At 41.0% G+C, this 14,379-nt stretch overlaps 1 protein-coding gene across 4 annotated transcripts in view; it reads right to left on the bottom strand.

Annotated features, from left to right (window-relative positions):
- Positions 1 to 10,125: 10,125 nt before the first annotated feature.
- The window catches only part of plch2a (phospholipase C, eta 2a), a 121,034-nt gene continuing 116,780 nt past the window's right edge, over positions 10,126 to 14,379 (bottom strand). For 2 of the 4 annotated variants that reach the window (XM_041800039.1, XM_041800040.1), the window contains exon 22: positions 10,126 to 14,147. In XM_041800039.1, coding sequence (XP_041655973.1) covers positions 12,538 to 14,147 — 1,610 coding nt within the window. In that variant the 3' untranslated portion in view covers positions 10,126 to 12,537. The remainder of the gene's footprint in view (positions 14,148 to 14,379) is intronic. The other 2 variants (XM_041800041.1, XM_041800042.1) reach the window with 2 other exon arrangements.

Here is a 14,379-nt window from a genome sequence, read left to right as displayed (position 1 = left end):
ATCGTTGTAAACCCATGTTTTTAAAAGTGCTATACAAATAAAGTTATTACTATTATTATTATTATCGTTGTTTGTTTGGTACCCCTTGTACCAAAAATGCACACTTAGTTGGTAATTTTTAACAAAACTTTGTCCTCTTTCACATTAATATTATCATGTATTGTATTTTTTGTTCATTTTTGCACAATTTTCAAAATTCTGTCCCAGCCACAACAATCAGCCCAACATAAATAAAATAAACCTTTTTTATAGCGTCATATCCCTGCTGTGCAAGAAGTCCCCATTCAAACCCATTCAAACCACTTCTTTTGATCCATACGCCACTAAGGCATGAATTATGCATTTTCTGGTTTCTGGGCTTCAATAGAGAGTTGGGGCTGTACATTTGCACCTGGACCATTTTTTTACCCTGTGATGTCACTTTTACCATATATGGGCGAGGGCAGGAAATACATGTTTTAGCACTTCTTAACACTTTGTCAGTTTTCAAGGTTTGAGTCCAAAGAAAGAAAGGAGAATCTTTGGGGGCCTGTAGAGATGTCAGTCTCTGTGGTCAAGAGGAAGAGAGGTCTGTCTGGTAGTCTGAAGGTCGCAGGTTCAAATCTTAATACGGCTTTGTCAAATTTCAAGCTTTGACTCCAAATAAAGAAGAGAAAACCCCCGGAAGACCAAAGAAAGTGTCCATTTCTGTAGTCTAGTGAGGTAAAGGATTGCCTGAGAGTCTGAAGGTTGTGGATTCAAGTCTTACCATAGTTTGGTCAGTATTCAAGATTTGAGTCTAAAGTGAGAATGTAAAAACCTCTGGAGGACTTCAGCAAGTGTCTTTCTCTGTGGCCTTGGGAGAGAGTGGGCTGCCTGGTGATCAGGAGGTTGCTGGTTCAAGTCTTCCCATGGCTTGATGACAACTTGAGTTCAAAGTGAGGAGGGGAAAACCTCTGGAAGTCTAGGGGTGGAGGTTGTGAATTTTAAAGTCCAACATCCCAAATGAAGAGGATAAAAGCGCCAGGAGAAGATCCTCCAGTGTGAAAGGTACCGGTGGTGCAGTGGGTTTAGCACGCTCTCAAGCACCCAAGCGGGCACGAGCACCTGTGGCGGGAGAGGCTGGGGTTTGGAACTCAGTGTGGCCGGTACCTGGATCGAGCAGTGCCCTGTGGGATGGGGTCAGGGGGGGCTGTGTCCCCCCTGGCGTTCTGTGACACATATCAGCAGGGGTTATGAAAAAAGTTAAAAGTTGTTAACTTATTGATAGACATCATTGATTGCCAAATCTATCTTAGGCGACAACTGTAGTTGCCTTAGAATATAGTCGTAGTTCTTTAGTCTTTTAGCTATAGTTGACTATAGTTATAGTAGGTGAGGACTATAGTAGGTGGCCAAAGTTAGCGATGACTATATTCCAAGGCAACTACAGTTGTTGCCCAAGATATTGTTGGCGACAATGAAGACAAATGGAGTAGGTGACAACAAGTTAACAATTAAAAAAAAAAAAAATTCATAACCCCTGCTGATACATGTCACAGAACGCCAGGGGGGACACGGCCCCCCCTGACCCCATCCCACAGGGCACTGCTCGATCCAGGTACCGGCCACACTGAGTTCCAAACCCCAGCCTCTCCCGCCACAGGTGCTCGTGCCCGCTTGGGTGCTTGAGAGCGTGCTAAACCCACTGCACCACCGGTACCTTTCACACTGGAGGATCTTCTCCTGGCGCTTTTATCCTCTTCATTTGGGATGTTGGACTTTAAAATTCACAACCTCCACCCCTAGACTTCCAGAGGTTTTCCCCTTCTCACTTTAAACTCAAGTTGTCATCAAGCCATGGGAAGACTTGAACCAGCAACCTCCTGAATACCAGGCAGCCCACTCTCTCCCAAGGCCACAGAGAAAGACACTTGCTGAAGTCCTCCAGAGGTTTTTACATTCTCACTTTAGACTCAAATCTTGAAAACTGACCAAACTATGGTAAGACTTGAACCAGCAACCTCAGAAGTCCCAAGCAATCCTTTACCTCACTAGACTACAGAAACAGACACTTTCTTTGGTCTTCCAGAGGTTTTCTCTTCTTTATTTGGAGTCAAAGCCGTATTAAGATTTGAACCTGCGACCTTCAGACTCCCAGACAGACCTCTCTTCCTCTTGGCCACAGAGACTGACATCTCTAGAGGCCCCCAAAGATTCTTAGGTAGTTGTCGCCAACTTTAGTGGCCTAACAGAGCTGTGGTGTAAGATGGTTGTTGGTAAGATAGATGCTTTCATACAAGTAACAAACAAAGGAGTTCAAATGTTGATTTTATCAGAAACAGGTACACATGGAGTGTTTAGCTCTTACACAATAAAGTAGACGCTTAAATAATGATGATAGTAACAAATTTAACACTTGACTATGCAAGAATACTGAGTCCCTAACAAGGTGGGACGTGATATTAAACAAGGAAAAAAAGTCATGATTAGAAAAAAGTTCAAGGCAGGAGATAAAAAGTGCGAGTAGATCAGTGAGGTCAGCTCCTGCTGAAGCTTCAGCTTCTGTCCAAACAGAGGTCGGAGCATCATTGACCTTTAGTCAGCTGATCATCAGGATCTGACCTTTCAAAAACAGAATGAGAACAAAATTCAAAAAATTCAAATTTCAAACTCTATAAACTCCAGAACTTTGAATAGAAACACACCCAAAATGCTGCTGGGATTGAAGTTACTCATGTCTGCCATCTCCTGGTGTAAAGTGGTAACAGCACAGACCTCCTTCATTAGCCCTATCTCCCAATAGTACAGAATCCTTAAAAAAAATCCTGAATCCAGACGGTGATCCAGATCACTCCCAAAATCTAGTCAGTTCTTCCTTATGCTATTTCTGATATTTCCTGAAAATTTCATCAAAACCCGTCCACAACTTTTTGAGTTATGTTGCTAACAAACTAACAAACGAACAAACGAACAAACTAACAAACCCTGCCGATCACATGACCTCCTTGGCGGAGGTAACAATAAGGGCACACTCACACTAGGCCATCCGTACCGTGCCTGGGCCCATTTCAGATTTTTTGGGGGCCTTTATAGAAGAGGACAGTGGATAGACCTGGAACAGGAGTGATGGTGGGAGAGACTGAGGGCCATAGGCCGAATCTGAACCCGGGCTGCCCACGTACACAGTGCGCGCCTCAAACCACTAGACCATCTGCACAACCATGATGTGATTTTAACTACCAAAGATCTCGTGGATCTTAAAGGAAGTAAATGAACAGGAAAATATAAATGTTTGATATCACAAGGTTCAGATCACTTCTGACTGAGTTTCTAAAGAAATGAGACGTTTAGGAGCAGTGGACTTATTTTACATCACTGAGTATTTTTATTCTTTTATCAGAGTTTCTTTGAGCTCAATCACAGAGGTAAGACATCACGATTTTGTTCTAAAACTGTTAAATTAGAATTTTTTTTTTTTGGTGGTTTCTTTGACTTTTTAATCTGTAATACAGATTCTGTAAAACTGAAAACCCTTCCTTGTATGCAGAATCACACCTCCATGACTGTCAAACTCAGCTTATTTACTGAAAACCCCCTGCCTTCTCCATGGGGATCTGATCATTTTAGCATGAAAATAAGAATAAAACACATCAATACTGATCTCCTTAGGGGCTGAAACACTGATGGATTCTAACCCACACTGACGGAAATCAACAGAAGTGAGATAAAATCTGTTTTTTTAGTGAAACTCCTCCATTGGTCAGGCAGCCTAACTAGTTTATTTGCACAAACCCTTCAAAAACAGGCAGTGATTTCATGGTGAAAGGAGAGGCTGCTTTCACTGGGTGAGACAAAAACATTCTCTCAGGCCTGAAGTGTTAGACGGGGCCTGGAGGTTGCAGTTGAGAGGCCAAGCCGTGCCAAACTGTCCGGATAAATACGGCTTTAAGAGGGACTCGGTGCTTTTCTCAGAATCCTAATGAAGCCGTCTTTTGTGTTTGTGTGCTGGCTGGAGAGGAGTCTGTGGCGCTAAAATGAGCATGTCGCGCTTCACAAAGTCTCACAGAGCCAGGAAGAGGCCTGGCAGCGTGTGACAGATCGCCAGAGGTGGCCGTCAGAGAGCGGCGAGTCTGACGGACAAATCAGAGTCCTGAGAAAACACACAGGGGCAGCGGCTATTCTTCAGCTGTGGGGATGATGGGGGTTCAAGGGTTAAAGTTAGGAGAAGAGCCTGACCTGTATGAGGTTCTTAACCTGACTCAGAAACTAATCTAAAAGGGGGAAAATCCGTTAAAGTGGGGCTGAGAGGAGGCACTGATGACATCACTCATTCACATATAAACCAATCACAGCAAAGGAACACTTTCTTCAGCTGTATGTAGGTCAGACTACGCTCCACTGTGCAGCAGTGGTTATCAGCTCGTGGGTCGAGGCCCAAAAATGGGTCGTAAGCTGTTTTCAGTTGTTGGGGGTGTGTGCCTGAAAAAAACGATTGAAAATTCTCTAATGTATGGAAACCCAACGACAGGGGAGTCAAACTCAGTCACAGCAGGGGCCGGATTCTGGATCCAGGTCTAACCTGAGGGCCTGACAGGGTCCACATTTAATCATAAACTGTCAACATAATCTTCACCACTAATGAAATATGAAAAAACAGAACTGATGGACGATGATTTTGAGTTTCAAAAAAGTAAAATTATACATTTGAAGGAAGTCTATAGTAAAATGACAAACTCATTCATTTTAAAGGTCAGAGCATGAAATTAAAAGTCAAAATAAAGTTTTTAAAAGGCAAAAATATTAAATAGAAATTTGAAATCACAAGTTTTATAGGACAAAAAATGTGAGATAAAATTCAAAATCATGAGTTTAAAAGATAAAAATATCATTTAAAACCAGAAATTCTGAGTTTAAAAGGTAAACATGTGAGATAAAAAGTTAATATCATGAGTTTAAAAGGAAAAAATACAAGATAAAATTCAAATCACTTGTTTAAAATTTTTAACAGAGTTTTCAAAGGTCAAGATAATGGATTAAAAATCTAGGTTAAAAGGACAGAATGTGGGATAAAATTCAACATCATGAATTGAAAAGGTCAAAATATGACCTTTCACAGCAGGGGCCGGATTCTGAATAAAGGTCTGACCTGAGGGCCTGACAGGGTCCACATTTAACTGTCAACCTGATTTACACCAGTAATAAACTATGGGGAAAAAAATAGCACTGATGATAAATGATTTTAAGATGTAAAAAGTCAAAATGGTAAGTTAAAAAACTCAAAATCTGAGATAAAAAGTCAAATCTATTAGTCATGATCATGTTTTAAAGCAAAAAAATATGATTCAAAATTTAAAAATGTGAACCTAAAAGTAAAAAATGTGAGATAAAAGTCCAAATAATAAATTGAAAAGGTTAAAATATGAGATAAAACGTTAAAGTTATTAGTGCAAAAGGTTAAAACACGAAATTAGATGTTAAAATAATGCTTTTAAATGACAAATATTTAAAAAAGAAAGTCACGACCATGTTTTTAAGGCAAAAATATGACTTCAATTTAGAATGGAGCACCTTTAAAGGCAAAATAACAAATTGAGAAGTCAAAATTTATAAATTAAAAAAGCCAAAATATTAGATAAAGTCAAAATACTTAGTGTAATATGTCAAAATATGAAAAAGTCCAAATATTAGATTGAAGTCATAATTGTGTAATCAGAAAATTTTAAACTATGAAATAAAAACTCAATTGAATTTCTTTTCCCATATATCTTTTTATCTAATTATTTTCACTTTTTATTTTTTTCACATTTTTATGACTTAGGGATATTAGATATCATCGAGGTTATGTTTATATTTTTATACTGCAGGAAATCTGCAGCCCTCATACTGGTGGGCCGGTTATAATAAAAATATGATATGATCTTGTGGGCCGGGTATGACAGTATCACAGGCCAGATTTGGCCCCCGGGCCTTGAGTTTGACACCCCTGCCCTTCAACATTCATTCATTTAGTATGATAATAAATGCGTTTCAGTGTAAAGAATATCAGCATCTCGATGTATGGTGTTCATCTTGAGAAACTGGATTGGCTTCTTCTAATGACGCATTAACTTACCTCGTACCTGGGACACGCTGTGCTACAGGACGACAGCTTGGTTAAAGATTCATGCTCCATCCATTCCATTTGACAGCAGAGAGCTTTAAAAAATAGACTCATGTTTTCATTCTACTTCGTCTCATTTTTCCTGACCTTGAGGACAGCAGAGGTTTAAACTGGCTCATCTTACCCCACTCTCCCCTAAGGCTATTTTTGGCAGAATTACTCAACTTTTTGAAAATCAGCAGATGCCAACAGAATATCATTGGCTTCCTCAGCGGCATGCATGAATGCATTTAGATGCTATCATTAACAGAAAACATTTGTATGAAGTCTCACCGATAGTGCTGTCCTTGAGTGTGCACAAGGGGAAGACCTTTGACCTTCTGTACATGCTGCATTTGTCAGAGTGACTGCACTTTATCTGACACATTCATACCAGATCATTTATGGAGCTAAACAACCAGCTCATGTTACTGAGTTAATTTATTCAGATCTCTAAAATGAGCTGGAATTCCCGTCACTGCCCTAACAGAGCAAGGCCGCACATGAGGGGGGACAAAGAGGAGAGTTTTCTGGAGTCCAGACAAAGGGGGTCCATGGAGGTCAGGAAAAGTTCATCTGTGATAACCATATTTTATTTTTAATCTGAATAAGCAGTCTTATCAAAGCAAGATTTTTTTATTTACTTACGTATGCTGTTGTGCGGTGTAACTGTTTTTCAAAATGTAAACCTCTTTTCTTAAAACTTATTGCCCCTTTTTGTATTGCTAAGAATGTGAATGGATACAAGGATATAAACCATTAGGACAGTCATGTCAGACTTAATTGCTAAGCTGATGTGCACAAACGTCAGGATGCTAGAAAAAAAAGAAAGAAAGAATTTTAAAAAACAATAACTTTAAGGGGAAATTACTTTAATAACTGTAAAAAAGGCCAAAAATAAGCTGAACATTGGTTAAAAAATGACTGAAAAATGCTGATTAGTATTACAGAGTGGCAAAAATGGGATTACAGCAGCAGATATCAGCTAAGAAAGGCAAAAGGGACAAAAATGGGCTTACAGGAATTGGTGAAAAGCAGTTAAAAAGTGGCCGCAATGGTTTAAAGGGCATACATATGGAAAAAATCGCAGGAAAAAAATTGTGAAAAGGGGATAAAAAGTGGCATAAATGGCTCACAGGGCAAACCTTTGAAAAAAAGTGGCAGAAAACAATGGTGAAAAGCAGCTAAAAAGTGCCAACAATGGCTTACAGGTTAAACTTCACCAGAAAGTGGCAGAAATAATGGTGACAAGTACACGTATGCAAAAAGTGGCAAAAATGGGTTACGAGTTGCAAAAAAGATGCATTAATGGTCGTTTTGATTGGTGAAAAGGGGTTAAAAAGTAGCAAAAATAGGTTACCAGTGGCAGGAACTGGTTACCAGAGGCTGCAGCTGGAATGACATAAACAAAGCCAAGCTTTATGTTTTTTGCCAGAATAGCACACATTAGGTCAGTTGATGGGGCGGTCTTTAAAGCATGCTAGTACGAGTGCTGCTACACAACCTAAGCTACCCAGATAAAGGGTCCCAGACCGCCTCCATGTGCAGTCTGTCAGATACCAAAGCATTTCCATTACAAACTGAGGCCCATCCACACAAAGCATTAACGATGACCACTTTGCACAAATATAAATCTCTGTTCATGCTTTGTAAGAAAATTGCTGAATATTTTTGGAGTATTTTAGGGAATAATTTAACACCTGCATCGTTTTGAACAGTTTTTTACTCTAAACACCTCCTTCAGAGTTCTTAGAAAGTCTAAATTCTATCCTTAAATACATAAACTAGGGCGGTAAGCGACCCTGAAAAGATGTTTTTCTCTCTGTCATTGACTGGTTCAGCTTGTCGTCTCTTCATGTCTTTGTTCTGGAACATTGTCCTTTCCTGTAGGGGGTCTGAAGGATTTTTTTTCAGCCAAAGAGGTTGGGAGAGGTGATGGCTGGTAAACACAGACCCAAGCAGAGCCCATAATTAGAGTCCAGGCAGAGTCTGCCAAAACCGAGGCCAAAGGCTTTACATGTCAGCTTGTATAAGGCTCACTTTAACGACTCGGCTTTGTCTGAGAGCTCACGCAGCTGCTCACACGTTCAGGAAAGAAATGAGCTGTGAAACAAGCAATAATATTCATTGGAGATTTATTCAGCTCATAATTACACAGTTTGAATTAAATATTGTCCCTAAAATTTTGCACAAACAACTGGCATGGCAGTGCAAACATTACAGCAGGCCGACGAATAAACGTGCTTCAGTACGGATCATCTCATCTTCTTTTTAGACTACGGACCAATGAGCACAAGACTTGATGCTCCTGTGACCATCAGATGATCCAAAATAGACATTTGGAGGATTAACAAATCATGTAAAAAGTCTCTTTGTAATAAAGCACAGCCTCAGGATAAACATTACAGTGCATTATAGACATGCAGTCGACTAAAAAAGGCTAAACTCGGTATGGAGTCGTCTACCACGGCTTTAAAAGTACACGATCTCAGTGCTGTGACATGCCACAGAGCAGGAAGTCAGCAAAATATTGGCAGTTTGGTCAAATTACAACATAAACACTACACATGGAACGCTAAAAATCAAGATCTTTGTCCTGCTTGTAGAAATATTCCTTTAAATTCTTTAGCGAAGACAGAAGGAGAGCCTCAGCTTTAAGCAACAAACTGTACATTATCGCCAATACGATACCATGCCATCATTTTCAAAATATTGCTAGGAGATGGATTTACTGATAATAAAGCCTTGATATAAAGTCTCTAATTTAAAACTCAGGTAAAAGTAGTACAGATCAGGTAAATAAAAAAAAGAATAGGTCGTTAAAATCTGGCTCTCTAGCTGTGATTGTTTGCTACGTGATGCTCAAGTCAAGGTAAAAAAAGAAAATACTCCAACATGAGAGTAAACAACAGTAAAGAGCTATTTAAAAAACTCCAGGGACTTTGACTAAATACATTCTGGTAATAGACCAAACTCCCACAGAGCCCACACTCCTGTGTCCTCACGCTGAAATGTTTCTGTTATTTTTCAGGTTATAAGTCATAAAAACGCTGACACTGTCTTTAATTTCACACATCCTGATTGAAAAGAGACAAGAGGATGAAAATCTTAAAAATCCAGAGTGAGATTGGAGCACACTTCACATAAAAACACCTACATTCAGCCTCTAAAATTATTATTTATCTAATCACACACATGATGGAGGGAAACTCAAATTCTACTGTGAATTATATTCCTGATTGTTTGTCATAAACGCTGGGATTTTGGTTATTATCTCTTCCTGATTGACACGCAGCTGCAAAACAGTGAATACTAAATATTTAAACTCATAGAATATTAAATTGCACCACCAGGGGGGCTCTCAAACAAAACAATACCAGACCAGCGCTGCCCATCTTTGCTGTTCACTTCTTGTTTTCAATTGAGGATTCAATAAAATACGTATTTACTAAAGAAAAAACAAACATTTTGTTTCCATTGCTAAATTTCTTGTAATGTGTGAGAAATGCACTAAAAAAGGCACTTCCATGTTTGTGTTCGAAGTGGTTCCAGAATGCACATGAGCACTGGAACCAACACCTGAGCGTACGTGCATCCTGGGACCGCTTCCAGCACGAATGTGGAAGTGACGTTTTTAGTGCATTGAGGACTGTATTGGATAAAAACATCACTTGATATGGTGTATTTATGAAAAAGAAAACTGTTTCTCTTCATTCAGGAATTTCTTTCAATTAAGGATCAATGCACTAAAAAAGTCACTTCCATGTTCGTGCTGGAAGCAGTCCCAGGATGAACGTACGCTCTGGTGTTGCTTCCAGTGCTCATGTGCATTCTGGAACCACTTCCAGCACGAACATGGAAGTGATGTTTTTAATGCATTTCTCTCAAATTACAAGAAATTTATTATTGGAAATAAAATGTTTGTTTTCTCTTGTCAAATGTCAAAACTTCAAAACTTTGCAGGAATGTTTTGGGGACCTCTGAGAACAACATAAACTTAAAGGGTAAAATATGTCCCCTTTAAGTGTTGATCGGCTAGAACTCATGTGACATTTGACAACAGAAAACAAACATTTTATTTCCAATAATAAATTCCTTGTAATTTGAGAGAAATGCACTATAAAAGGCACTTCCATGTTCGTGCTGGAAGCAGTTCAAGAATGCACATGAGCACTGGAACCAACACCTGAGTGTACGTGCATCCTGGGACCACTTCCAGCACGAACGTGGAAGTGATGTTTTTAATGCATTTATCCTTAATTAAAAGAAATTTATGAATGAAAACAGTTTTCTTTTTTAGAGAATACACCTTATGAAATGATGTTATTATCCAATACAGTCCTCATTGCATCAAACTTGCAGCCTATGGCAACCTCCCTGATAAGACGCGTCCCCTTTTAATTATATTAAGTATTTTTTAGTCTTTGAAATCTTTAGGAAATATTAGATATACTGTTAAACCTCAACTTAAATGACTTAAACATAAGAATGTTAAATATTGATATTTCACTGCAGAATTTCTACATATCATATCTTAAAAGAGGGATCGGAACATATTCCAAATTCAAACGTGTGATAACCCATGAACTACCATCAGAGTGCAGCTAATAAGCATTTAGCCACGCCCTACATTCCTTTTATGGTGGATAATCACAGCTATGACAAAAGTTTTTAGTGTTTATTTGAACATATTTGTTTAAGCCTGAAATAAAACTCACTGGAAGTATGTTTATTTACAGCATTAGCTTTTCTGCTCTATGGTCATATAACTTTGATTTCTCATTCTTCTAAAATCAGGAATGTCAGCTGATCATTAAAGAAGCTCTTTTTGATGCACTTATCTATTGTAGCCACAAATTAGCTTGCTAAAAATATGATGTTTACAGCAGGGGGTGCAGAGCAGTAGTCTTAACCTCAACATTAGGGGTATTAGCTTTAATGCAGTTTAAATTTTTTATCCTTCCTGGTAGGGATGCACTATATAAGGGGTCAAGCATTATCAGTTTTTTCAGGGCTGATACTGATAACCGATATTAGGAACCCCTATTTATTTATTATGATGTACAAAATGTACTTAATGGCAAAAATAAAATTGCATGATCTTAAAATAATTGAAAAACTTTGCGTGAGCTCTATTAGCATAAGAAAAGCAACACAGTAGAAGCTGGAAAACAGGAAGTGATTCTATACGCTTCCTGTGTCAGTGGCACTCAGGCTCAAGTGTTGATTGGCTAGAACTCATGTGACATTTAGCCAATCAGACGGTAATATATGCAGGACATACTGTAAGACAGTGGAGAATAAAAATGACACCAAAAGGAAGACACACCTCCAGTGGAGCTCAAGTAGCACACTTTTTGGTTAATTAACTTTAACAATTATGGGTAAAATAAAATGCTGATGCCAATAATCAGCCAAATGATCAATAACCAGCGGGGCCAGCAATCAGTCGACCCCTACTATCTGTATTATGATACTGCTTCCCTATTATAATATTGGTACTGGCAGATACTAGATCAAATAGTCAATGTGGACATTTCTGCCGACATATATGATCAATAAACCTGCAGTTATCAGATTTGTGTAGGTATAAGTTCACTTTATTTTTCTACCTTGAACTTTGAGGTGTGTTTTCAAGACTGAACTACATATTTACATATCAGAGATGGCTTAAATTTATCTGTAAATATCTGCATTTAGGATATCAGGACAATTCCAGTATCATGCATCCCTATTTCTTGGATACAGGAAAATTTGTCAGACCATCCCTTGATGGAAAAACGGGCACAAAGCTGCATCAAAGATGAAGCAGAGAGAAAAAAATGGAAATTTACAACAACCCTGCACTATTAAAGTTTCATCTTTAGTTTAAATTATCCTAGGCTCTGGTGTTTTCTTTACTTGACAAGAAATGTGGTCAGATCTCTTTCTGGATTTTCAGTCTCTGTTGTCTTTGTCGTCTCTTGTCAGTCAGGAATCAGTCAAATAAAGACAGTTGTCAGAATCTTGCTGTCTGTATGACAAACAACCTGGAATATAAATGTGATAATGAGGGTTTCCCACACTGAGTGGGACGTCACAGGGTCTCGGCTGCCATGGGAATATGGTCATTAATCGAACATTTGGTGCAAACAGACGACAGCTGAAGAGGCTGCTTTGAGAAGAATGCCTCAGTCGGTCCAAGACAAAGACAAAACCATTTCTGAGTGCACAGGTCAAAGAATGGATGGACTGTTGATGGAGGACTGATTCAGTGGAAGAGTTTCTCTGAAGCATCCCAACAATCTGCTTTGAGAACCATTTTTTTTTTGTGAGATATTCCACAAGATATGCAACACTTTCTAGAAAAGATTTCTACTTGGAAAAAAGAAGTGGGACTGTATTCCAAACAAGTTTCTTGCTGTGTCTCTCACGCTCAGTTCCAAGTCAGCCAGTTCTTAGAGTTTGAGCATGAAAAAGACTTCACTGTTTTCAGGGTCTGGGGAGGAATGGGACTGTCTCGGGGAGGGGGTGCCGAGGGGAGCGAGCTGACTCAGCAGGTCCTGGCTGCTGCAGGGGCTCCGGGCCACGCAACACGCTCCTTCAGGATTCCCCCGCTCCTCGATGGGACTCCCACCGCCAATGCTACCAGAGAGGCTAAAGCTAGCACTCCGTCCCTGGACCAGGCCCTGGAGCCTCTGCCTCTCCTGGGCCTTCTTTGCCCTGTTAGCGATGTAGCGAACTCGGCTTTGACTCCTGGAGGAGGTCCTCCTCACCAGGGTCTCCTCCTCTGGCTCCTCCTGTGACTCTGCAGCTTTGGTTTTAGTGAAGTCGCTGGCGGTCAGCGGCTCCACGTCAGTCAGCCTCCGTAGTTGTTCTGTGAGGTCGCTGGGAGCCCGAGGTCTGTGGGGGCTGCCTCTGCGGAGCTGATCCCTGCTGGGCCGGACTATGAAGCTGCGGCTGATGCTGCGGTACTTGCTGTCAAAGTTACAGGAGATGTCGTCAGAGGTCAGATCACCGAGGCTCTTGGACATGGAGGCTGCTGCTGCAGTGGGCGGCCTGCTGGATGAAGACTGCTTCAGCCCCTCCATGTAGAGCCGGCTCCAGGTGTGCCTCCTCTGAGTCAGTCCGCCGGGTGAGTCCAGAGGAGCTTCCCGTAGGGGGCGTGGCTTGAGCTCATCTGTGTCACTCTCACTATGTTGAAGGTTAGGGTTTGATTTGCTCTTGCTGACTCGCAGGGTGTCGTAGGAGACCAGCGCTGAGTGGCGACAGTTAGCCCACTGGGGGTCGCGGGTGTTGTTGGAGGCGGGCAGGCTGGTGAGGCTCTTCCTGGCGAGGTTAGGCAGTGACAGGTCAATGACTGTGTCACTGGATGAGATGCTGGAGGAGGACGACATGCTGTCTCGGTGGCTGCCTGGCTCTAGCTTGCTCCACAGGCGGTCATTCATGGTGGCGTCTGTGCAGACCTCTGGTACAGCTGACTGCACCTGATCGGCTACAGCGACCCGAACATGACCCTGGCTCTTTGCCCTTCTTACTGGTGCGTGTGAGGGCAGATTGCTGAAAAGTGCTCTCCTGGCTGGGGTTGTCTTTGCAGCCGGAGCTATGGCAGGCTCTCCTGCACCAGGACGATCTGTTCTGCCGGTGGACTTTAACTCTTCTTTCTTCTCTGTGAGAGTTTCTTGGTTCTTGCTCTGATCTGGGGCATGCTCTGTGAGTGTAGGAGTGCTTCTGTTGGTCTGGGCTTCTTGATTGCACGGTGAAGGTACAGTTTTCTCAGCAGCGTTCTTTGGAGGGGAGGATAAGGATCTGGGAAGGATGGGATGTTCCTTAAGCTCACTGATCACCTTGATAGGGCTGTCCACTGTCCCGCTGAAAGCAGCGGTCAGTGTGGGGGTTTCTTTTATTGCTGTGGATGCTGAAGACAGTGATGGAGACGAGGAGTGATGGGAGGATAGGCTTTCTTCTGGAGTGGAGACGGAGCGGATGAGTCGTGGGTTCCTGGCCTCTTCAGAGTTTAGTGCAAGAAATGGAGGAGGGAGAGCTGGTCTCTGCACTGAGGAACAGTCTGTGGAGAGAAAGATGACAAAACATTTAACATCTATGCACTGGTTAGAAAACAATGTCCTAGGGATCTGATCTGGATGCAGGTCTGTTTTAGCCCTAGATGATGTCAGGATTTAAGCCCCTTACTTTTTCCTCTAAATGGTTGATAAATACGTCCTCTAGCAGACACATTCAGTGTCTGGTTATATTGGAATGTGACATTTATTTTGAATAAGTATAAGAGAGAGCAAAAT

The sequence above is a fragment of the Cheilinus undulatus genome, linkage group 11, assembly GCF_018320785.1.
Source record: "Cheilinus undulatus linkage group 11, ASM1832078v1, whole genome shotgun sequence".
Lineage (NCBI taxonomy): Eukaryota > Metazoa > Chordata > Actinopteri > Labriformes > Labridae > Cheilinus > Cheilinus undulatus.
Note: the sequence above shows the minus strand (reverse complement) of the source record. Positions and strands in the feature narration are given on the sequence as shown.